The following is a 24,738-nucleotide window of genomic DNA, read 5'->3' on the forward strand; positions in this document are numbered from 1 at the left end:
CATTAGTTGTGTCCCTAATATGAATGTTGTGAAAGTTTTATTCAAAACTGTTAACTGCCAATGTTATGAGTCTGTTTTACTCTGCTGAACACTACTCATAATGTTACTAAAATTCAGTATATATAAACTAGATTTGAAATATGTGTTCTTTGAAACTTCACGTCATGAGCTACTAGACTGTTCTTGTATATTTCCATCTAAAAAGTGATTTCAGACAGGACACTAAATTCAAGGCAACTGTGAGGTCACAGAACTGCATAGTGAGCCCACAGACATGAGGATGAGTATTCTGAAGGTTCTGTCCAAAACTCTCTAGAGCTGCCTTTTCTCACTGATGTTCCATTCTTATTGCATAGAGTCACTGCCTTTCTCACCTCTGAAGCTGTACTCAGTGCTTGTTTTATCCTGCATACTCCTTCCAGTTTCATATTCCTTAATCATCTCCCTGTCACCTCTTAAGTCAATGTTCAGGGCTCATCCTTTATGGGCTAGCACATCAGTTACTGGTTACTGCTGCCAACGCAAGGCTTTATCCCTGGGATTCACTGTTTATTGTCGTTATAGTTTTCATGTTTATAAACAAAATAGAAGCCAGCAACCAAGCACCAATACTGTACAATTGTACGGAAAATAAAAAATGAAAATGTTAAAGACAATGCACTGGGTCAGCGGGGCTGTAGGTTAAAGTATTTAATATGAGGAAACGCTTTCACAATCTACAGTTCACTTCTTCAGACTGATTCTAAATAAAAATACTAACAGATTTAAACAAAATAACATCCAGTGAAAAACAAGTATAACTCAGTTGCTACCAATACCAATTAATAATTTAAAGTCATAACACACATAAATACTACAAACATAAAAACATAAATCAATGCAAAAGAGGTTGTGCACATAAAAACAGTTTCAATGAAAAAGTGTCATTGATACCTGGAGGTTTATCTGCATTAAAATAAAGAATTCATTTATGCTCCAGCATCTCCATCTTACTTTTCAAATTACCCCCTCTAGCATCTACCTCCACTAACTCAAGAACAAAAAAAATGAATTTATGTTGTAATCCTGCCAGCTTAACATGTCTTACTAAAGCACTACCTTCTTTGGCGTTCCTAATATCTCTAATATGTTCAAGAATACGTTCTCTCAAATAACAATTGTTCTTACCAATATAATAGGCCACAAATTTAGTACAGGAGCTGTAGAAAGTTATATTCCTATAAGCACAGTCAACATAAAAAGAAAATTCTACACAATAATTAAGAGTCGAGTGTACAAACTGCATACCAGTATGTTTGTACTTGCAGGCACTACATCGCCTGCAAGAATAGGTACCTTGTCTCTGTGAAATGACAGATGACGGAGTCTTCTGTGTTTTATAACATAATTGCTTTTTGAGATATAGTATTCTTAAAAGAAAAATGCAGTCTCTCAGTAACAAAATATAAAATATTCCAATTCTTTTTAATAATATAACAGAAGACACCAACATCACTAGAAAATGTTAATGAGAACCTAGCACACCTATTCAAATCACGTATTTGTGTAGATACAGGTGCTTTATATATTCAGAAAAGTAGGGTTTACCCTTACCATTCTTTCTTTCAAAACTAAATCAATTTTACCTTCACTGTAACCTCTACTCATACAATCGCATTTAAGATGATCAAATGCCGACCTTAACTGCTTATCATCATTGTACAGCCTCATAATCCTAAGAAATTGTCCATTTAATAGATTCTTAGACACATGTTGGTGGTGCATACTGTTTTTTAAGTATATGCAAGATCGCCTCTGAGTAGTCTGTATGAAACAGAATAAAGTGACAGTGATTTCAGATGATTCACATAAGACAGATGCTGAAGACCTTGAATTTTCCTTGTGAGGAACCTTTGTGATCTATCTGATTGCAGTAGCTGCTTCGAAAGGTACATACCAAAAGGGGCGCTGTACTCAGCTTATTGGCCTGATGAGAGATGAGTACAGGGAGGTTATAACTTCTTTTTTTCTAAAGGCAATGCCCTTACTTATGAGATAAGCAATACAGAATGCCCTTCTTAGCACTGTGGAGACATGGTGGTCAAAGGTAAGATTGCTGTCAACCTGTGTGCCCAGGTCTCTCACCACTGAGTGCGTACTTAAGGTGTTGCTATTGATGTGGTAGTTAGCAGGAATACTGCCTTTACTGAAAGGGATGATAATACATTTTTTGCATTGAGTTTAAGGCCATGACTTTGGCACCAGTCATTTGTTTATGTAAGACCCTCTTGTAGGATGTTGACATCATTTGTAGAGTCTATGACCTCTCCCAGTTTGCATTCATCAGCAAACTTTGACAGCCACAGATTTTTAGTTTTTTGCTTGTACTTCAGAGAAATATATTCCAAACAGTAGAGGTCCCCAGACAGACTTTCTAAGAGTTACAAGGAAGTGAATTATGAAGTTTGGATTTCTGCTTCGAAAAGAGTTAATAAAACAGAATATGGTTAATAGAAACTTATGGTATATGGAGACTGTAAATGCATAGTGTATCATTTCAAGATGGAATAAATTATAGGAATGGGTTAAAAAAGCAGTTCTCAAAAGGAGTAGAATAAAAATACGATACAGATATGTGGAGACTTTTGTATAACAAATTCAGAAAATAAGAGAGTAAGTACAGAGCAAATGGATAGGATAGAATGTGCAGTTATCAGTTGAAGAAAGATAATGCAACTATTAAGCAGTTATTTTTTGAGAGCAATATATTTAGAGTTTGAGGATGCATCTAAAAAATAGGATTTTTTTTCATGAAAAAAAATGAGAGAGGAAAATGTGATACATGCCAATATGACACTATAAATGAAAACAAGATGGAGGTGACTGATAAAGTTGTGGTGAGAAATATATGGATTTTTTAGAAAGAACTATGTGGGAAGGTACTTTGTAATAAAAATAAGCAAATGACAAACACTTGAATTCAGTTTTGAAATTGCTATATATTGAAGATCATGGATATAAAGAAAGATGTAGTGTTATTTTGTATAAATAAGTTTAAACTACTGTAAACTCAGAACATTTTATTAACATTTAGTTCTTTGAATCTGTAAGAATTTGAGTTGTGATTAAAATATTGTTTTTAAATAAAATAATACTATTTTCAATACATGTAATTGGTTATTTTACATCTACTTGCTTTTGGGATGTCCTTGTCTGTCTACTCATTATGTTAGAACTTCAACTGGGCTGTGGTCTCTTAACAATGTTTGTAAGTGTAATATTCTTGCTTTGCTTGTTCTACTTTTCTTTGATACTTGCCTCTTACTTCCTTGTTGTGCTATAGTTTTGTTGGGTTTGATAGTTTCCTATAGTTTAACCATACTTTATTTCTTTTTTTTTCTCTTGTTGCTTTTCAACAACAAAAATGAACTTACAAAGAGAACAATCAACTTCTCCCTCACTGGGTCTACTTCTGAGACTGAAGTTGTACAACACTGTAAACAACTAGGAATAACTATTGATACTAACTCCACATTTAAATAGTACACTAGAAGTGTAATAACACAATTCCACAAGAAGATGCCAGTGGTTGAAGCCTGGTGAAAGCACTTAGTCGTTTGGTTATTTTTTCTTGGTGGTGTATTAAAAGTAGAGACTTTTGTTTACTCTCTGGTGGCTGTTTTTTATTTATTTCTCAATTTTTACAAGTTTGCTTTATCCGTTTGGATTGTTCTACATTTCACAATTCCACAAGAAGCCTGTAGCCCTATGTAGTCTAAAGGACAAGCTATTACCAACAGTTGAAACATTACTATTACCAGAACTAGACTATTAAGTATCTGCAATGGGAAATGTGAACAATCTACCATCTGGCCATTAGCACAGAGAATTCAGGCCATGAGGTATTAATTATTTGCTTCCAGTATTCCAGGTTTGGATTCCTTTAGTCTCCATTTTTCTTCAGTGTGACTCAAAGCAAGTCAGTCAAACATACAGGTTGTCCCTGAAAATGAACATCTGTATCAATTCGGCTTTCCCAGATAAATAAATACTTGTTTTAACCTGCGATATTTTAGGAAACAAGTCCTACTCACACTACTACCTTAGCTTGCAAACTTACACCAGATGTCATATAAAAAAGTAAATACTTCATTCACAAGCTGCTATGCACCAGATTGTGCCATGACATCATACCGATATTAAACTGACATAACCCATCAAAGCAACCATGTTCTTCAAAAGCCATGTACTAACCATAAAGAAAACTAGCACCAAATATGATGATATAACCCTCACGTTCAGTGAGCAATGGACTATATTACCAAGTAGCCTGAATGCAATCCATGATAGCACCTCCTTCAAATACCAATGCAAACTGTTTCTGTCCAAACCAGTAACATGCACAGACTACAGTATCATGTAGCTCTCCTACGTTTTTCTGACTCACAGCATAACTTTAGCTTTCCATAAATGGTTGCCATCTAATGAGTTTCTAAGCAAGATGTATGCAGCTAAACATAAATTTAAGTTAAATCACATGTTTTCCTATTTATACTTGACGTACTGTCTAATTACATGATGATAATCTCTGCACCCTTACAATGACATATTGGTGTAAGAGATGTCTCACCCCTACCACACAGACTACGTCTTTGAGTTAAAGTGCAGCTTATAGTGTTTACTGTTTGTACAATGGGATGTTACTTTATATTAAAATACTGGACAACACCTAAGCTGTATGAATGAGCAGCTTCATATAATCTAGTGTTTTGTTCGTTAAAAAAAAATTCTCCAGTGTACTGTACTATTCTTAGAATAATTGTATTGCATATGGATCATGCTTAAATTATATGAATGGTATTTACCCAGCAACTTCTTATAATGTAATGTAATGTAATGTTTTAGTTCTAAGAAGCATTCTCCAGTGTATTATTCTGGTTCTTCAGAAACATGTAGTGTAAATGAAGAGTCTTTTTAAACTACTTAAATATATTTTTAGAAACAGAACACTGAATTATTGACCCCACCCCCGTATCCCCTGTGAAAATCAGTTTGATCTTAGCAAGGCTAACCTGAGTAACAAAACCTAATTGAGTAAATAAATAAAGAATGCTGATGTCACTATAACATGGATTACTTCAGTAAATAACCAAATAAGTTAAACATGCCATTCTATCAAATCACCTTGAAAAATGTCTTCTGTTCATTTTGATTTTTTTTGGTCTGTGTGAAATTTGAAATACTGCATAGCTGGGTCCTTATGATTACAAGCAAAAAATTACTGCATAAGTTTGACTTTTTGTTTAACTCATTTTGTTTGCAGCAGTTTATATTTACCAAGGATGATTTTCTTTGCATTTTAGGATTTAGGAATCCACCTACAGGGGAAGTTCATATCTGGGTGAAAGATTGCAAAGACTTACCTCAACTACGACTTGCTGGCGTAGATTCATTTGTAAAATGGTAAGTACAAAAATGCTTTGCTTTGGGGTCCAAACTGTTGCTACAGAATGCTTCTGATGGCCATAAGCAGAGAAGTAACTAGAACTGAGCAAAGGGGGGCAGCCACCCCAGACATAAGCTGCTAGGGAGTCCAGTCGGTAGATGGTGATATTGTGGAAGTGCAGAGACAGAATTCATTTCTGAATTCGGGAGAACATTGAAGCTTCAGAAAATAATAAGAATCCTGTGTGCTGATAAAACCAAAAAACACTAAAAATGTACACAGGAACCACACAAAATTACTCATTCAATAAATGATAAACACTTTTGTTGTTTATTCTAGAGATTCTTCAGAATATTACAGCTGAAACTCTTACACTCTTTTATAGACTCCCCAACTCTTACAAATCCTTCTCCTCATTTTTCAAACAACCAGTGTAAAATCTGAACAAGCCTTTTAATTTTAAAAGACATTCAATATTAACACTTTCATTTAACCCTGGTGTTGTGTAGGCATTCAATTTTATCTGCTATACTTTTTCTCTATATTCCAATAGAGAATCTATATTGCCACCTTTTAAAACCTGGACAAATGTTTACTTAATGCATCGGTAACGGTTTCCTTTTTATACTCACTGCTAACCTTGTTGTTTTTCCTATATTAAATTAATCACAGGTATAGCAGGTTACTATGCAAATCACCTTTTTCAGAATCACATGTCAGCTAACCTACTGGACAAAAACTATTACTCATGCCTTATAACATTAAAACTGTACTACAGTTTGTAAACCAACATTTACTACATTCTCTGCTAGAAAACATTCTAAATGTTTCATCATATCTAATGTTTTTACCCCATTATAAAATTTTGTTTATATTCCCACCATTTGTATCAGAAAATATAAGTTCTACACCTATGATCCTACTCAAATCTACATTTCCCAAAATAATTTTCAAATTTTCCTTAATAACATGTTTTAAGGCTTGAGAATCCACACTTTATCTACTTGGACATATTAAACTATATTTCTTACTCTTAATATTTCTATCACACTTTTCTCATCCTACATCCTCTGCCAAGATTGAAATGCATTCCCTCTCTCTTTTCTGTAATATTTATTCCATATTCTTCCGATAAAACCTTTATCATATCCCCCATGTAAAACTAAATATTCTAACTTCAGTATTTCTTGTAAAAACAATTCTTCTTTACTTATTAGTCTCAAAGCTCCATTGCTTGACTGTTAATTATTCCTTTTTTAACAAACCCTGGATGTGCACTGTCTCTATGTAAATATGCATTATTAAATTCAGATTTTCTATAAATCCTAGAGTATATAGGAAATGTAGTTGTGTATGAACAGAAGTCAACCTCAGTACTTTTATTTTTCTACAGTGTGTCTTATCACATCAAAAACAGGCTAGTTTCATTACAAAATAATACTACTCCATGGCTTACCCCCAGATTGCTACAAATGCTAAATATTGAGAAACAAAAGACCAAAATAACCTTTCAAACCTTTTAAAATTATTACAACATGAGGCTAGAATAGAAACTAAAACGGCAAAAACTCATTAAGTAAGCCAACAATAAACATATTACTTAGGACAAGCTAAACACTTTTAGCAGACAATAAAATTCATAGGCATTAATATTTTTTCCTAGAACTGCTCATAAGCAAACACTTAATCTAACATTAATTATCGGTTTCAAACAAAATATTTTTCCCCAATCCAATGACACAAAGCTATTTACAAATCCTTCCTATTCTACACTAACTGCCCTACTGCATAAAGTTTTACATTATCCAACATTATACCTCAAACATCTAGATAAATCACAAGTTAATATTAGAGCTACTCAAATTAAGAAAAGTCTTATATAGTCTGGACATGCTTGTCATTCACTAAAAAATATCACAATTTGATAGCAATACTATCTACAAACTTTGAACATTTATTTACAGTCTAGCACTCACCACAAATAATTTCTAGTAGCTTCAAACATGCTCTAATAATACCACTAGCTAAAATTCTCAGTCAAACTATTACAAATAACTTCCTTCAAATTACAAATATCTGTTCTGGGGCAAAAGTTTTTGAGAATACAGTTGATTACGCACATACTTCTAACATACTTACAGACAGTGTTGATTAAGATGAAAGTTCTGAGGCTAGCTCTGTACAGTTATAAATAGCAGGGTCTATATCACATCGTCGAACCTGCATAAGTTCGAATGATGTAATATCGAACCCAAAAGTCCAAAACCGCACAATAACAAACACACAGAACAATGATTTTTTTTAACAGTGATTTTTTTCCCAGGGAAAAAAATTGCTGTTCCCTAGCAAAAAAAAAAAAAAAAACATAAACCTTAAACTAAAGTGGGGGCTTCACCCCCCACCCCCTACTTAAATATATAAACTCTGAGATCACACCATAGTGGAGGAAATAGCAAAGCCCCAAAAACGGCCCACCGATTTTTTTCACTGGGAAAAGAAATCGATGTGCCATGGCTTCGCTATTTTTGCGTTTCAGACTTTTGGGTTCGATATTGCATCGTTTGAACTTATACAAGTTTGACGATGTGATATAGACCCTAAATAGCAATCTACTCAGTGTTCTCAAGCTCAAATAGTGGAAGCTGATTGGTCAAAATCATGAGTATTTCTAGAACAAAGTATTTTAAATAATATTTGATGCATTCTGATGCTCATGCAGTTGTTATAAGCCAATAATCACTAATTGTCTTGGGCAGAACTAAAGCAGACTTTAACTTGTTGGGGGAAATTAATTAAAATAATGTCAAGATTTTAATTTGAATTTATTGTATGGTTTGCTTTGGTTTTATCTCTTTTTGAGTCAGAAAGTTTAAGGTGTCTAGTCTGTAAAGTTTGCATCTGTTATAACCAATCCATTTTACTTCAATATGTCCAATTTTTTTGAGACAGGTTTCTGCTAAAGTTACTATTTTTGTTTTTTATTTTGTTTTGTATTGCGAATCGTAGCATTTGGTCTATGGACACTTCATATGTTCATGTAACCAACTCATATGTGCATACCCAGATCTCTGATCACTGGGTCAACTCTTAGGGGGCATATTATCAATATGGTAATTAGCTAGGATGATTGACTTCCCAAAGGGTACAATTATACATTTCTTAGCATTGAGTTTAAGACCATGGCTTTGACACCATTTGTTACTCAGAGATAGACCTTCTTGAATAATGTATGTGTCTGCAGGGGAATTGATGGTAACCCCAAGCTTGCAATCACCTGCAACCTTAGTCAGCCATAACTCTTCAGCATTTTCTTCCATTTCAATTAAATAGATGCCAAAAGGGACCAGACCCAGTACCAACCCCTGGGGGGACTACATTAGTGACTGGCCTCTTGTTGGAAATGGCATTACCTATTTTGACCTCCTGGGTCCTATTAGTGAGCCAGTCCGCTATCCAGTGGGTGATAAAAGGGTTTATACCTAAATTAGTGAGCTTGTCTATAATGCCTGAGTGTGGGGTACTGTATCAAAAGCGTTGGCCAGGTTGATAAGCTGTGTGCACAGTCTTACCTTCATCCAGTGCTTTGGTAACCCTCTCAAAAAAGTCCACCAGATTTAGTAGGCATGACCTTCCTTTAACAAAGCCTAACTGTGATGGGTCCATCGTTTACAGGTCTATAACGATTCTTTCCATGGTCTTACGTATCAGCCTGGTGTGGGCCTGTAATTACCCAGATTAGTGAATGGACCTCCTTTGTGCAGGGGAATGACTGTTACCATCTTCCATTCCTTGGGCACAAAACCTGACTGAAGGTTCTAGTTGAAAAGTGATTCAGGTGGACAAGATAGGTCATGTTTTCATGCTATTTATTAAACATCCTTTGATGTTATCAGGGCCCATCAATGCAGTGTTTTTGGCCTTGGAAAGTGCAATGATCACCTGTTCCATAGTAATGGTTGGCAGGATTGTGATATGCAATATTTCCTTTAGAATATCGGGGGAATTCAGCTGAATCTGCCAGCTAAATGGTTGGCAATGGCCTCCAATTCAATGTGGGTGATGCCATTTACAATCAGTTATGTGCATTGTTGTGTATTTCCCCTGAGGTTAAGGACATAGCTGTAGAAAGCTTTGTGGTTGTTCTTTGCCTATGAAGCATTTTTTCTTCTTCAGATTTAGCCTTTGAAGTATTAATTAACCCCTTTACCTACCTGTTTTATTATGTATGTGTGTCTTTGTTCTTCCTACGCTTGGCCAAGATTTGTTTTTTTTTGTTGTATAACCGATTGATATTATGATTCCACCGGGGTTACTTGTCTTTTCAGATTGTCCTATTCTTAATACAAGTGTGCAAAGCTCACTCTATACAGCTGTTAATGTGGCTATACAGAGATTTTGTAAACAGCTCAGCATATGCTATGGTTTTTACTGGGTTTGGGGGTGCCTGGAATTTAGCCAGGCAAAGTGTTGCTTAGTAGAGAGAGGTTAGCATTGGAATAGTTCCTAAAGGTTTTTAGCTTCACTGAATCCCCAGATTAAAATTTTATTTCAAGTAATACTGCCTTACAGTTAGATCTGACAAGTGAAGACATTACATTGGGTGAAGAACATTGGCCCCCCATGTTTGTGAGTACAAGGTTGAGGATGTTTGAACCCCTGGTAGGAGACTAGACCAACTGTTCCAGGGTTTTGGTGTTAACAAAGTTTAGAAATTGTTGGGCTTGTGCATTGGAAGTGGCGTAGGATTCCCAGTTTATAGAGGGGTAGTTGAAATCCCCCATGAATATCCTATTGGGTTGAATGGTGAGGGACTCTAGTACATTGAGATTAGTATGGGCTTCCTGAGACGTGGAGGGGGGCCTATATGTTGCAAGGATATGGTATGACACCCTGTTTATGGTGTGCTACACATGTTCCAGTGGGTCATAAACTTTAACTAGTCTGGATGTGAGGTTGGTTTTAATATAGACTGAAAGTCCTCCAACTTTAGTTTCCATCTGTAAAAGGCATTATAACCTTGCATTGCTGGGGTACCCTCCATGACTTTAAATCATGTCTCTATTATTGCACAGATGTCTACACTCTCCAGGGAGAGGACTTGCAAAGAGTGGACTTTCATATTAAGACTTCTGGCATTGAGCAGTAGCACCTTCAGATATTCCTTCATAGGTTCAGTTAAGTCAGTAGGTTTATCAATTTTGCATTGCCTAAAAAAGACACTATGGGTGATAGAAAAGGTCTTTGCCAATATCCAAAAGACTAGAGTGGATAAGTGCAGACTGTCCCTGGCAACGTAGCATGGTCTGTAACTATGTCCTCCCAGGCCGTCAAATATTATACCCTCCCTGGATTGACACTAGAAGCTAAGCCATTTGTTAAAATCAGTTTCTCTTGGTAATGTGGCATCATCCTTGGAGAGGGTTGTATGCTGTTCAGTGCTAGGTTCATACCTGCCTGAGACACATAATCAGCGAGCTCGATCATGTATTGCTTCATATAGTTGATGGAGGTCAAGGGAGATACATCGCAGATCATTAACATCCACATGGGCTATGACAGAGTCATACGGGTATCTGTGATTCAATGACCTGAGTGCCTCTGTGACTTGATGGATCCTAACCTCGGAAAGGCAGCTAACCATGACTCTCTGCTTACTCAGCCTAGTGAGGGTGACATCACTGTGCCTCACTACAGAATCACCAATGACCAATAAATTTGGTTGTGCACTAGTTTGTCTTAAGGGCTTAGCAGTAGAAGCATTGGATATGGTGTTACTATGTCTAGCTGTGGGTAGTGTTTTAACAGAGTGTTTATGTGATGGCTGAAGACCCTTTCTTTGATTGTACTGTGCAGAAGGCCTTATTGTTTTAGGAAGGTTACCTGTAAGTGCCTCCGCATAAGTAGTTTTATGTGTAGGGTTTTTACCCTGTTTAGTAAGCATGGTGCAAGTGTCACTGACAGCCTCTGTGGGATTAGTTTTGGTTGTATGAAAGAGTTTTGCCTCAAGTGTTAAAGTGTATTTACACCTCTCACATACTTTATCTGTTTTATTAATAATAGGTGGGTTGTCAGTGTACATGAGCTAAGTGTTGGAATGCTTCAAAATATCCATCTCAACCAGACTGGCCACAGATAGAGTCAGGAAGTGCATATCCATGGCTACTGATCTACTAGGGAGGAGCGAGGGAAGTGGAAATATTGAATAGGTCAATAAAACAAGGGACTTGATGAGCAACGCTCAGCTATGTGCAAACTAGATGTCCTAGTAGTTAAAAAAGTCTGTCTAGACAGTAATGCCACAAGAATGTAGGGCACAAACGTTCCTAATGTAAAATAACCGCTTTGGAGCCCAAGTGCTTAAACCAGAATTACAGTTAGAATAACAGGCACAATAAAACTTCACCAACTATTCCCAGCTCAGAAGGGCGGAGGCTACCCTCTCCTCCCGTAAGACTACAGACCACAAACCTTCTTAATGTAAAATAACCGGCCTGGAGCCCAAGTACTTAAACCAGAACTAAGACAATTTTAAAATAGCAGATACAATAAATCTTCAACCAGCCATTCCCAACTCAGAAGGAAGGTACATCTCAGGTTCTGCCACAGGAGTGTAGAACACAAACCTTCCTTATGTAAGATAAGTAGTTTGAAGCCCAAGTGCTTAATTCAAAACTAAGAGACTTAGAAGAACAGTTGCAATGTAATCAAGCTACTAACAAGCAGTAATAAATGTAACATGTTAAGTCCAACTGAACACTTTAAAAAAATGCAGCAAAAAGCTAAATAAAGTTGGAGGAACCACAAGTATAATAAAAGCAGCTGAATACAGTGCATTTTTTTAGTAAGCAGGACGGGAGGAAATAGAAGATAATTCAAATTTAAGAGACGTAGGGGGAGGGCCTTCACAGATGATCTCTCAGTGCTCTGTCCAATGAGCTGATGAGATGGGACTGGGAGGAATGCCCAAAATCAGATTTATAGTAGAGGTGGCAACTCAAAAGCCAACAAGTTTAAATGTACAAAGGCAGCAGACTGGGTAGGTGGGAAAAAGCAAATTCAGACAAAGATCAACAATAGTCAGTCAGCGAACAAGTCAAACAAGCACTACATCAAAATACAGATGCCACTAAATATATGTAGATAAGGAATGCTATTTCTCAGCTCCTCTCGCTAATTAACTGGATGTTATTCACTGTCTGCAAAATAATTATTTTCTAATTTTTAACTGTCCAAAGCCAAGACATCTTAAAACTCCAAAATGAACAAAAACTTAAAACAAAATGCAATATAAGAAAAAGATACAAAAAAATCAACCAAACCTTAAATGAATAAATTCAATCCAAAATCAAATGTAGACAGAGATTAGCAAAAGTCAGGAAGAGAACATCAATTCATACATACATACACACACACACACACACACACACACACACACACACACACACACACACACACACACACACACACATATGTATACTAACTCCAGGAATGCTATACTTTGGAATTTGGGGACCACAGTCTTTGAATTAGTATGCATTCCCCACCATTCACACTTGTAGGGCCACACTTTTGAAAAACTGTAGTTGTGGCCCTCAGACCCACAGATTCTAAAAGCAAAAAATGAATTATTGGTCCAGTAGGGCTACTGTTTGTCTAGCTACTGAATAAAAATTGCCTTATGTCCCATCCATTCCTGAATTCTGTGTTTGTTTTGAACCTACAGCCCCCTCAGCATGCCGCCACAGTTACCCACCATGCTTTCTGTGAAAAATAATGTTTCTGATTATTTCCACTTAGGCCTTATACACTGGTCTTTTGATTTTAACAAAAAATATCCATCAAACCTATACAAACTTCCGTAATCAAAAACCAGCAATACTTGTCCCAGAAAATATTCCTACTTAATATATTAAATTATAATCAGATGCCTTAGCTTAGCCGGTATCTATCTTAATCAACCATTCTATCAAAGAGAGCTATATCCCTATACTATGGAAGAAGTCCTAAACTTTGCCACTTCATAAAGGTACAAAATCAACAGACTTGACTATCAGTCCATTGCTATCCTCTCTCATCAGTCCAAAACTCTAGAAATGTATATTCATCAACTAATAAACCCTATACTTGACAATGGCTTTCATCCATGCCACAGTACCAACTCTTGCATTCCTTAATTCAAAGTACCAACTCTGTACTCCACAACTTCTGTACTTCCATTAACCTCCATTGCAATACTAGTAACCTAGTATCAGCAGTATTCCACAATCTGTCCAAAGCCTTTAATATCGGACCCCATCCCAAGCTTCTTAACCAACTTTCCTCCTTTGGCCTAGACAAAACATCCCTTTAATAGTTCTCTACTTAGTTATCTGACAGACAGAAAACAGTCAGAACACTGACATCTAATTCTTTCTTTCTATATCGGTAGGTGTCCACCAGTGCTCCATCTTAGGACCACTCCTATTTAATATTTGTATTAAGGACCTATACAAACCCACAAAAAATTATTCAATTGTACAGATAATATATATCTATATATATCTATAGCAGATGACTTAACAATAATCTCTGTAGCTAAAGCCATTGAAAACCTACAACAACTTACTCAGGAATCCATCCTGTCTGTAGAGGCATGCATGTCTCAATAATTCCCAAATCCTATTGAACTCCAAAGAAAAAGAAAAAAAAAACTCTACTTCACTCCCAAACCATTTTATGGCAACAAATCCCTCTTCACCTTAATCTCTTTCAATAGCACCACAATTAAAATAGTTTCACACACCAGGGTCCTAGGAGTTATAATAGATGAAAACATGAAATTTGATATCCATGTAAAAGATGCAGTCAAAAAATGAAAAACTCGGCATAGTCAACAGAATTAAGCCTTATTTGACTGAAGATGCTAACATGCACATAACCACAGCATATCTACTCCTTTTCTTTGAGGCCCCATTCTTATTCTTCAAGTTACCCAATTGAAACTACTTGAGTAGTGCTATAACAAGAGTGCTAAAGTCACAACCTGCCACATGGGTCAGATAATTTTGTTAACACCTTTATTGCATTATCACTTAAGGCATAGGCAAACATACATTTGTATAAAAGAAAACAAACCACGTTCCCATTCCCAGCATTATATATCACATGTATTCTTTTATTGAACTATCATCAATCCATCATTACATAAATTCCCCAATTCCTACCTTCCCTTAAATCTCACTCCTCCTCCAAAACTTTATTCTGCATATTATTCCCACCATTTCCATTTTTTCTACGTAATTTGCTAAGGTCTCATCAGTTTTAGCCTTAAGCGGGTCTCCACTGAAAATGGGCCACAAGCCCAGTTGGACAAACCCGGTTAACAAATGTCAATAAATAAATAAATAAATAAAACAACTCCTCTGGTTAGAACTCCCACACACATATTCTAATCCACATCCCTGAGAATTGCCCAAGCCTGACAATATTCTTCTTCAGTAAATAATTAACAAAAACCTATGTTCAAGTGATAAAAATTTACTAAGTCTGTCCAAATTCAGCAATTCAGCAGGTAATTCCCTTTTCTAATGCCACACCTCCAGAATGTGGAATAACATGCCACTCCCTCTAAGACTGGACACAACACTTAAATGCTTTAAACAGGATCAAAAGCAACATCTGATGGCTGCCTGGTCTTAATCTCGCTCCACTACCGGCTAGATTAACCTCCTTTCTTTCTCAGTAATGCTTAACTCTATCTACTCTCTCTCTTAATACTACCTAACTCTATCTACCCTTTCCCGATGCTTCTTAACTCTGTCTACTCTAAATCAGTTATACCCGGTCGTGCTCTTACTCTACCCTCAGCTAAACTAATATATTTCTCCCCCTAAGTACTACCATAACTATATCTTTCCCACATTTGTTGATAGTGGGAATTGCCTTTTTATATAGAATTTATAATTCTGAGGGGTGTTCCCACATGGTTGTTACATGGGGGCTTGCCCTCCCGCAAAAAATTATTTTAATGTTCGCTGAAGGTGGTTTTGTGAACTGCTTTTGAGTTTTTGCATTCACCAAAACTGCCTTTAACAAATTGACATGAATCCACCTAGTATGTAATATCATTCTACCTTTGTCCTTTCCCTGAATTTACCTAACTCAGCTATGATATGCCTGCCTATGTGATTAACCTAAGTAGTATTCACAGTACATGCTCATGTTTAATCTACTGTGTGTCTTTTTAAATCTACAATGTAAGGTGTATGTTGTCAAGCCTCACTTACTTTTTCATTGTTCATGCATATTATATATTATATTATTGAACTTAATGTTGGAGCTTTTCTCCCTGGGCCTCTGCTGAAAAGAGGTACTGCCCATTCTGACCATCCTGGTAAACAAATACGTGCATGTATGCATGTATCTAGGTATGCAAAGAAAGAAAGAAAAAAGATAGCCGGTGCCCTCTTTGACTCTCTTCTTTCATCTGATGTTCTTAAAATCTTCTGTCATATCTGCCTTTCTTCTTTTTTCTTCACAAATATACAGATTACTCTCAGTTGTTCTTTATTTGGCTGCATTATTGGGTCTATATTAGATCACCGAACGCTTAAAAAAGTGAACGGTAATTGATCGACCCTATATAAGTGAAAGCTTACAATTTCGAACTGTCAGAACAGCGATTTTTTTCCTAGGGAAAAAAATTGCTGTTCCAACAAAAAAAATAAAATAAAACACTTTAAACATCACATTTTATTGGCATGTGTCTGAGCGGCTTTGCCCCCTACACCCCCTACTTAAATATACCAACTCCGAGACCGCACTACAATGCCGAAAACAGCAAAGTAACGAAGCGGCCAAGTGAATTCTTTACCAGGGAAAGAATTTGCTTAAAAGCCACTTTGATCTTTTACCATTAGCGTCTTTTGAGTTTGACCAATGCGCATTCGAAAGAATGCATCTTCTGTCTTCTAATAGGGAACCTGCATTATTTTATTGCTCTTCTTTGAACTAAATCTGTACTGTGCCACTGCAAAAAAGAGATCCCCACAGCTGCACAAAATGTACTAGATGGTGGTCTTATGAGCTGTATATAACCAATGCTTCCTACTCACATCCCAGTAGGCTACCAGCCTGCTTGATGCCTTCTTACAGTACTTGACTACCTTTGGATTACTCCCTTGGGTTTCTTTCCAGTTTTATGGTTACTACTTCTTCCCATGCAGCTCTCAACTGCTTTCCTGGGGTTTAATTTCCCAGATGCATTGTTTATTCAGCAGTACATAGCTCATCAAAGCAGGTCTTATATTCATTGTTTCTTACAAGGAGCAGCATGCCCCCCCATGACTGAATGCGCTACAAATATAGGTGCATTTGAAATGTTAGTTTAATATATATATGTGTCTTGCTGCTACTGTGATTGGTATGTCATATCACATTCTAAGCTGGTCTGAAGTAAGGCTTCACAGTGTGAAGAGCTATGTCTGTCTCCGCACAGTTTGCTCATTCTTCATCTTCACAAAATGTGTACTCTTATGTGCACATGTAATGCATGGTGTCAGAGTCAAATGGGTTTTCTGACTCAGTGTCAGAATTTAACTTACCTGAGAGCAAAAGCTGAATTTTTGTTGTGTTGTCTAGTTTTAACTATTTCTGTTTTTTTTTTTTTTTTTTGCACAAGTTCACCAAAGAATGCCATATCCATGGGCAGTAGAATGTTAAGTCTGAACTATAAATCAGAAATTCATTAAAAGCCCTTTTTTACATTTTCATTTTATCTCACTGAAACTATGTACCAAAAAGTCTCAAATCTCACTCTCAAAAACATTTCTACAAACTCCATCGAACCATCATTGTCTTCAACATCATCTATCCAGGTTTTTGTCTCAAGGTGACTTTATTGCAACTACCAGTGGTTTTAAAGCTTTTTGGAAACCTCTGGATGTAAAGACTTCAGCTATATCTTACTGTAAGTGGACCTGCAGAAAACATTCAGTATGCAATGTTTCTTCATGCCACAAGAGAGGAAGTAATTCAAGTATTTAACATGTTTAACCTCAGAAAGGATAACAGAGGCAAGATTTATGGATTAAAAATAATTCAAGCATAGTGTAAGTTATACAAAGAATCTACCATATAAGACATTTGTTTGTCACTACTAGAATTTTAAGGGAATGGGGGTCATTTGTTGCTGATATAATTGGACTGAAGCAGAGGCTTGGATTCATCGACAAGCAGTACACTAATGTCCAAGGAGCTCACTGTGCAAAGTGCCAGAGAGCTAATTAGCAATGTAGAAGGCAGAGGATAGACAGTGCCACATGCCGAACAAAGGGACACATAAAAACATGAGACACAGCAGTAACATTTAGAACAGTGCTATGTTACCATATGGCAAGAGTCATGTGCCCGAAGGGAGCATGGTGAGTGTGAATAGAATCAGAGCCAAAGCATGCTAGCATGCCTGTGTCTGTGCATGCCAGCACATGCATTGCAGTGGCAAATTGCTGCAGATAGTGACAGGTCACCCAAAGAAGATTAGCACAGCAGGCCAATATGTAGACTGATGACAGTGTACATAGAAAAGTGAAAACAATGTTAGTTTCATGTCAAAAATTCTGCCACCGTTCAGACACACGCCAATAAAATATGTTTATCAATACCTAACTCGGCATGTAATGGGTACCACTGCATTACCTTTTCAAATACTAAATGTCTTCCAGTACAGACCAGATTAAATCTTCTTCATGTTTCTTACAGTTCAAACTACTGAAAATTGATACCCCCTCCCCGTGACGTTCAAAACTTTTTACTGCCACAAAAGCCTATAACCTAGGATGCCATTGCTTCTCTTAAATGGCCTGAAAAAATGGCAGTCGCTTCCTCCTTATTTAGCTGATCACACAAAACTACTCCCACAGACTGGCTATAGTTCAAACAATACTTACAAAAACATTTTAAATGCACTTGTCCATCTAAAGGATATGTCACTTAAACTGATAGTGCCAGCTGTGTACCTTTACCTCCAACATACCTGATCTACCTGATTAACTCACTCATCCTAAAGTATGATTCAGCTACCACACAATTACTATACTAAACCCACTACACATAATCTAGTTTCTCTCTTTCATCTTACTTGTCTCTTTTAGCTTTCCTCACCTAGATGACTACCCATGTCATGGAAATGATCGATAATGACATAGGAAACCTCCAAACACTGGACCCAACCCAATTTGGTTTCGTCAAGGGTAGGTCATGCCTACTCAGCCTCGTGGACTTCCTAAAGAAAGTCACCAAAGCAAAGGATAAGGGATAAATGGTTCACACTGCCTGCTACACTACTCGGGCATTGTTGATAAACTCAAAAGATTAGGTATAAACCCATGTGTTATCCTATGGATAGCCATCTGGCTCACAGATATGAGCCAGGGATTTAGAACTGGGAAGTCCACCTCTACAAAGAGACCAGTTGAAAGTGGAGTCCCTAAGGGATCAGTACTGGGACTGCTCCTGTTTGGCATTTACTTCTCTGAAGTCAAGGCCAGTGTCAAAGGCAATGGTTGACAACATTTGCAGATGATTGCAAACGAGGAGCAGCCATAGAATCCCCTATCAACACTAATGTCCTACAGGAAGGGCTGACACAGACTTATAACTTACATCAGAGGCATGGACTAAAACTAAAGGCCAGGAAATGTATAACAGTATCCTTCTGGAAGTCATGGTAATTATCATATTGACAACACATCCCTAAGAATCAACTCAGTAGTAAGGGACTTGGGGACACACATAGATAGTAATTAAACCTTTGACCATCATGTGCCTACAGTAGTGCGGAAATCATTTTATTTTATGCAACTTATAAACAAAAGTATAGCATCTAGGTCCAAGGAGATCATTATTTTACTGTATTTGGCATTCATTAGACCTATCACTGAGTACAGTGCCCCTTTGGTATGTACCTAACCAGTCACATCCAACAACTGGAATGTCCACAGAGGTTCCTCACTTAAAAAATACAGGGCAAAAGTAACATGTCTTCTGCAGACCACTTCAAAGCCCTTTCCTTGTACTCTCTCTCCTATAGACTGTTGGGTGGAGCTCTATGCTTGGCATGCAAGGCATTGTCAGACCCCACCTTGATGGACCTCCTGCATTTCTACAAAACAAACAGCACTAGAATTACCCATTCTAAAGACTTGAACCTTGCCTGTGATATAAGTAGGACCTGCTGGAGAGACAGGTATGCATCCCAGAGACTATCCCTTCTCTGGAAAGGCTCCCCATCCATGTGAATTAGAGTTCCTCCCTACCCAATTCAAGTGTAACTTGGACAATTGGATAAGGAGCAGGAAATTCACCGCTGGTTTTGCACCTATGTCTCTAGTGGACACAGGTAACCTGTATATGGTTCATCTCCTAGGTCCCTGCTTACACTTATTGAGAGTACCAGAACTTGTCAGAGATTTGGGATCCATGGTTAGGCTTAAAAAGGTCCTTGTGGTCATTAGCCTAGTAAACACCTATGAACCACTTGTACTTCTCTTACTTTAAATCTATTCGCCCTTTTCTTTTCCAATTATGTAATTGTATATATATTTAGGTTGTGATATTTTCTATGTATAGGTTCATAGATTAGTACTAGGCCATTTTAAGCCTAGCAAATTATCCCTTGTGAGACTCAAACCCTGCACCTCGTGTTTGTAAGGCTAACGCCTTAACCATTAGGCCACCCTCCCAACCCGCTGTTTGTGAGATGTCCTGTGCTCACTCATAAATGTAAACCACCGTTATTTGTATACTGCACATTGTTTTGTTACCTTATGATTTAACCCAGGCTGAACCTGTAACTGGTCATTGTTTGATCAGTGTTCTACCCCAATAAACAGGTTTAAATCAATACATAAATAAGTATAACTGGGGAGGAATGGAGCAGATGGGAAATTAGGAAAGGGGAGAACAACAATCACAAGTGAACACAGAAGTGTGACTATCAGGAATGAATGGTGGCATCAATGCACACCTTGAGTGAGTTAGAGTGCAATATTTACTTTGTGTACTTTTTTGTATGACAAAATGTCTTTTTTTCATAGATAATGATAAAGATTTCTTCTTTTAATGCTTGTTTTAAGAGATATTTGTTCATGAATTAACCACTACTTTATGTTCAAAGCATGTAAATATTTATATTTTCTTACATACTGGAGTTGCCTCTAAAACGTGTCGATATAGATCAGAACAGTGAACCAATTAAAAACACAGATAAATAAATAATTTAAAGGTACCAAAACTCAATGCAAAGTTAGTAGTTAGTGGTGACGATTGGTACTACAGGAGCTTTGCTTAGCCTTTTCCCTCATGTCTTATAGAGCTTCTAAGAGCTGATTACTGAATTATTAAGGCATGACCCAGGATGTGTGATAATTTAGTTTCCCATTTCTGAAGCAGTGCTATCATGGAGTGTAGCCAAAGGAAAAAAAAATGGAGGAACCATAACCCACTCCAAAGTAAGTAGTTGATGATGATTTATCAGTACCATAGGAGCATTGTTCAGCCTTTATCCTCATGAATTACAGTGTATTTGAGAGCCGACTACTGAAGTAGTAAAGCATGACCCAGGGCATGGATTATTGCATAATTTCCTATGCCTCATGCAGTACTTCATGCATTACAGCCACCTGATTTAATCACAAGACAAATCTGTTACAAAATGAAAATAAATAAATAAATGGATTTCCATTAACCTACAAGTTGGAATGCCTTACACTAACCCAATATTTTATTGCATATTGTACAAATTAGATTTCTTAGCGAGGTGGTTATTGTAAGATTTAACGTGGTCATTTGAAATAGCTTGACCAATAGGGTGGAAGATATTATAAGTAATTATACAGTACATTGTAGAATACTGCATTAGTTATTGTAACTATAGTATTTGAAAACAAATGCTAATAAAAGTTAAATAGAATCAATAATGCGCAGCCCTTACTGTATTTGTTTCCAGCACCTAACTGGCCCATTTGTACCTCCATCTGTTTGAGAACGTTCAAGCCCATTCATTCCCCAGCAGAGGCAAAAAATCATTTGCTAATCATGTGAACTTATTCCCAGCCCTATAGAAGCCTGCAAACTCTACTGTGGCTGACTTGGGAGGTACATGCAAGCTTCTGTGCATACACAATCTTGGGAGTTGCATGCAAGCCTCCATGCATGCACAACCTCCTGACCGAGTGGCACACCACTGCACACAGGCATACTAGTGTCTTCATGTTGTAACAATACACCTGCATTGGCCTCTCAGTCCCATCCATTCTCATATGGTATGCAGGCCTTACTGTTTTATATCTCCAATAACAGATATAAATTCATATTTCTGTAATATGTGTTTGCACCTGTAACAGCACTGTCACTAAAAGTCTGTTTTTAGTCTGGATAACTGACATCTGTCAAATCAGTGGGCAGTGTAGAATTCACCGGCAAGTCTCACATACTGTTCCAAATGAATATCTGTTATAGTTTCAAGAATTCCCTGTAATCACAGTCTCAGTAAAGAAAATATAGCATTTTTACATTATATAGTAGCAGTACCTTCTTGAAATACAGATGCATTGGAATCAACTGGAGATTCAAATTTGCAAGTTTATTTTAAATTATTTGTGATTATAACTGTTCAGCAAGACCCATACTGATACATGGAAGACATTTAGCAACTGCCAGTTCTCCTGTTTATGTACTTTAATGCTGCTTCTAATATATCATATCATCTGTTTCTCTGCAGTTACCATTGGCAGCAGGAAAACATCAACAGTACTTAAAGTCTAGTACAAACAAAAAGGCCTTCATCTCAAGGATACTGCAGTTTTCAGTTTTATTCTGTGTATCACAGTATATTACATTTCTTGTTAAAGGTTTCTACTGAGTAGTATTGTTTGTAGTGTCATATTTTCTTCCTGTACCTGTTTTGTACATATACAAAAATATTTTTCTGGCAGGTACATCAATTATGGCAGTGTATCTGAAAACGGATTTTTGTAGATGAGCAAAAGGATATGCTAAATCCGTCTACATTTGCATTATTAGCACATTGTATTTCAACTAATATTTTGCATTCATTATAGCAGTGCACTTCATCTAAAAGTGGAGGACAACTTTCTTAAGTGCACCTTCATACATTTGCTGTAACTGCAGATACAAAAGGTGAGTAAAGTGGAAAGAAATGGAAATGAGCTGCATATGAAGACAGGTTAATAAGAACAGAGGTGTGTGCCTCCTAAACGGTGGCCAATACCTTACAAATCAGAGAGACTAGGGATCACGTGAAGGCATAAGACATCTCTTTATATGCCTAATGTCTTACTGTACTTGTTGCAAGGTCCCATTGTAGTATCTAAAAAGCTATTATTTGCTTTGTGTTCCTTTGCATATTTATTCTTGGCATTGTGTTAGCTCAATGTATTCTTGCTCTATGTTCATACATGTGAGAATTGCTATAGTGAAAAAATGAAGGGTATTGCATCCTAGGGGCTCATGTTTCTCTTAGTACAGTTACTGAAGAAATTAAACTTTAGAGAGGAACACTTCTTCACCTTGTAAGTCAATTCTGTAGCCTAGGTTCAGGACAGTAGTAGTAATGTACTGTCAGCCTAGACAGTTTACAAGTGTATTAGGCATGAAAGGTGTTAATATTAGATCATCAATTACCCATCTGTGACATGTTAAAAAGAAGTTAAGTATTTTGTTAATAGTACTTTGTAGACTGACATTGTCTGTCTTTCCCTCCTTCCAGTTATGTGCTTCCGGACACCAGTAAGAAGAGTTTTCAGAAAACACGTGTTGTCAAGAAAGATACAAACCCTGTTTTCAACCACACCATTGTCTATGATGGGTTCCATACAGAGGACTTGAAAGATGCATGTGTGGAATTAACAGTTTGGGACCATGAAAAATTAACCAACCATTTCCTTGGAGGAGTTCGTCTAGGACTAGGAACAGGTATAAGAAACGAATTTTCCATACAAGTAAGATTTTTTTTGTCAAAAGATGTCTAGAAGATAAATTTGAAAAATGATGCTGTGTCTCTTTTCCATACTGACAACATGCTATAAACTGCACTAATCCCACTCTGTTGTTACAAAGGAATACCATTAGCCATTTATTCAGTAAAAATGCATTTTAGCAAACCAAGAGGAGAATCCTTTTCTGCATTGAGCACAGCTCCACAGACTTTAATTTTTCAGGCTTACAGTTTCTACTAATTATAGTGCTGATGATACTTGAGAAAAAAAATAGAACGGAAAACAACCAACCAAACAACAACAAAAAAAAAAAATAAATTAAAAACACAAGCAATTTGGAATGAAAGCAAGAATGTTGTATTTCATTAAATTTTATATTTTAATATAAGCGCTTTCATTTGTTAACACAAACTTCATAAAACCAAATGATTGAAGAAGGTTAGAGATTTCGACATGACTAGAAGCAACATTTACAGAACATTATGAAAGCCTGTGGAAGGGTAATGTACATGGGGCACCATTGCTCTAGATGCAGAGGATTGGCAATGAGCCTACTAACTGGTTCACAGTTCAAACTATGAGCTTCCCAACAATCTGCACTTCATTTGCCACCCCTGGGCCCTTGCAGTTGGTTAACTCCTTGGGATTATGATACAGTGATCAATGGCAAACTCTCTGAAGCCTAATTATGTAAATGCACTTCACATAAAAACACTTTCAGCAAATGAGATTTTGCCTTTCTCCATGTAACCCTGGTTTGCCTTTTGCAGAAAACACAGTTTTAAGTTCACTGGAAATGGTTTACAGCTGACTGTATTTGCATAATTCAGCTTCAGAGAGATCTTTGAGTTGTCATGAATCCCTCCTCAGCAATGGATAAAAGGAGAGCAGCAGTGAATTTTCCATTGTTACATTCCCTAATAGATATCCATACCCTTTGTATATCTGACTGGTTGAGGATTATGAGGACTGGACGAGAGCATATCTCTCAACCTCGTAGAGCAAGAACTCTGGAAAAGCCATAAATAAAAGTGGGACAAAGGCCCAAAAATAGGGACAATTTTTAAATATTGCTCTTATAAACTTAGAAAGTTGATAGAATAACAGGTTTTGCATTAGCATGGATTTTCTGAAGGATTTATAGTCTGAAACTCAAATATCTGCCATTATTTTCTAACTTCAATCTTTCATGATTTGTCACTAATTTGCCAAAAAAACACAATTATATGAAAAACGGACCAAAAATATGAGGCAAAAATCTAGATATTCTGTGAAAACTGTACAGTTGAGAGGTATGGATGAGAGAGTGCAATTGAT

The 24,738-nt window shown here is 36.8% G+C and overlaps 1 protein-coding gene across 2 annotated transcripts in view; it reads left to right on the forward strand.

The window, feature by feature from the left end:
- Positions 1-24,738, forward strand: part of LOC122789773 (synaptotagmin-like protein 2) — a 1,041,792-nt gene that overhangs the window by 1,001,688 nt on the left and 15,366 nt on the right. For both annotated transcript variants that reach the window (XM_044057212.1, XM_044057213.1), the window contains exons 15-16: positions 5,343-5,442; positions 23,193-23,398. In XM_044057212.1, the coding sequence (XP_043913147.1) occupies positions 5,343-5,442; positions 23,193-23,398 (306 nt within the window). The remainder of the gene's footprint in view (positions 1-5,342; positions 5,443-23,192; positions 23,399-24,738) is intronic.

The sequence above is a fragment of the Protopterus annectens genome, chromosome 15.part0 (assembly GCF_019279795.1).
Source record: "Protopterus annectens isolate FY-2018-M chromosome 15.part0, PAN1.0, whole genome shotgun sequence".
Taxonomy (NCBI): domain Eukaryota; kingdom Metazoa; phylum Chordata; order Ceratodontiformes; family Protopteridae; genus Protopterus; species Protopterus annectens.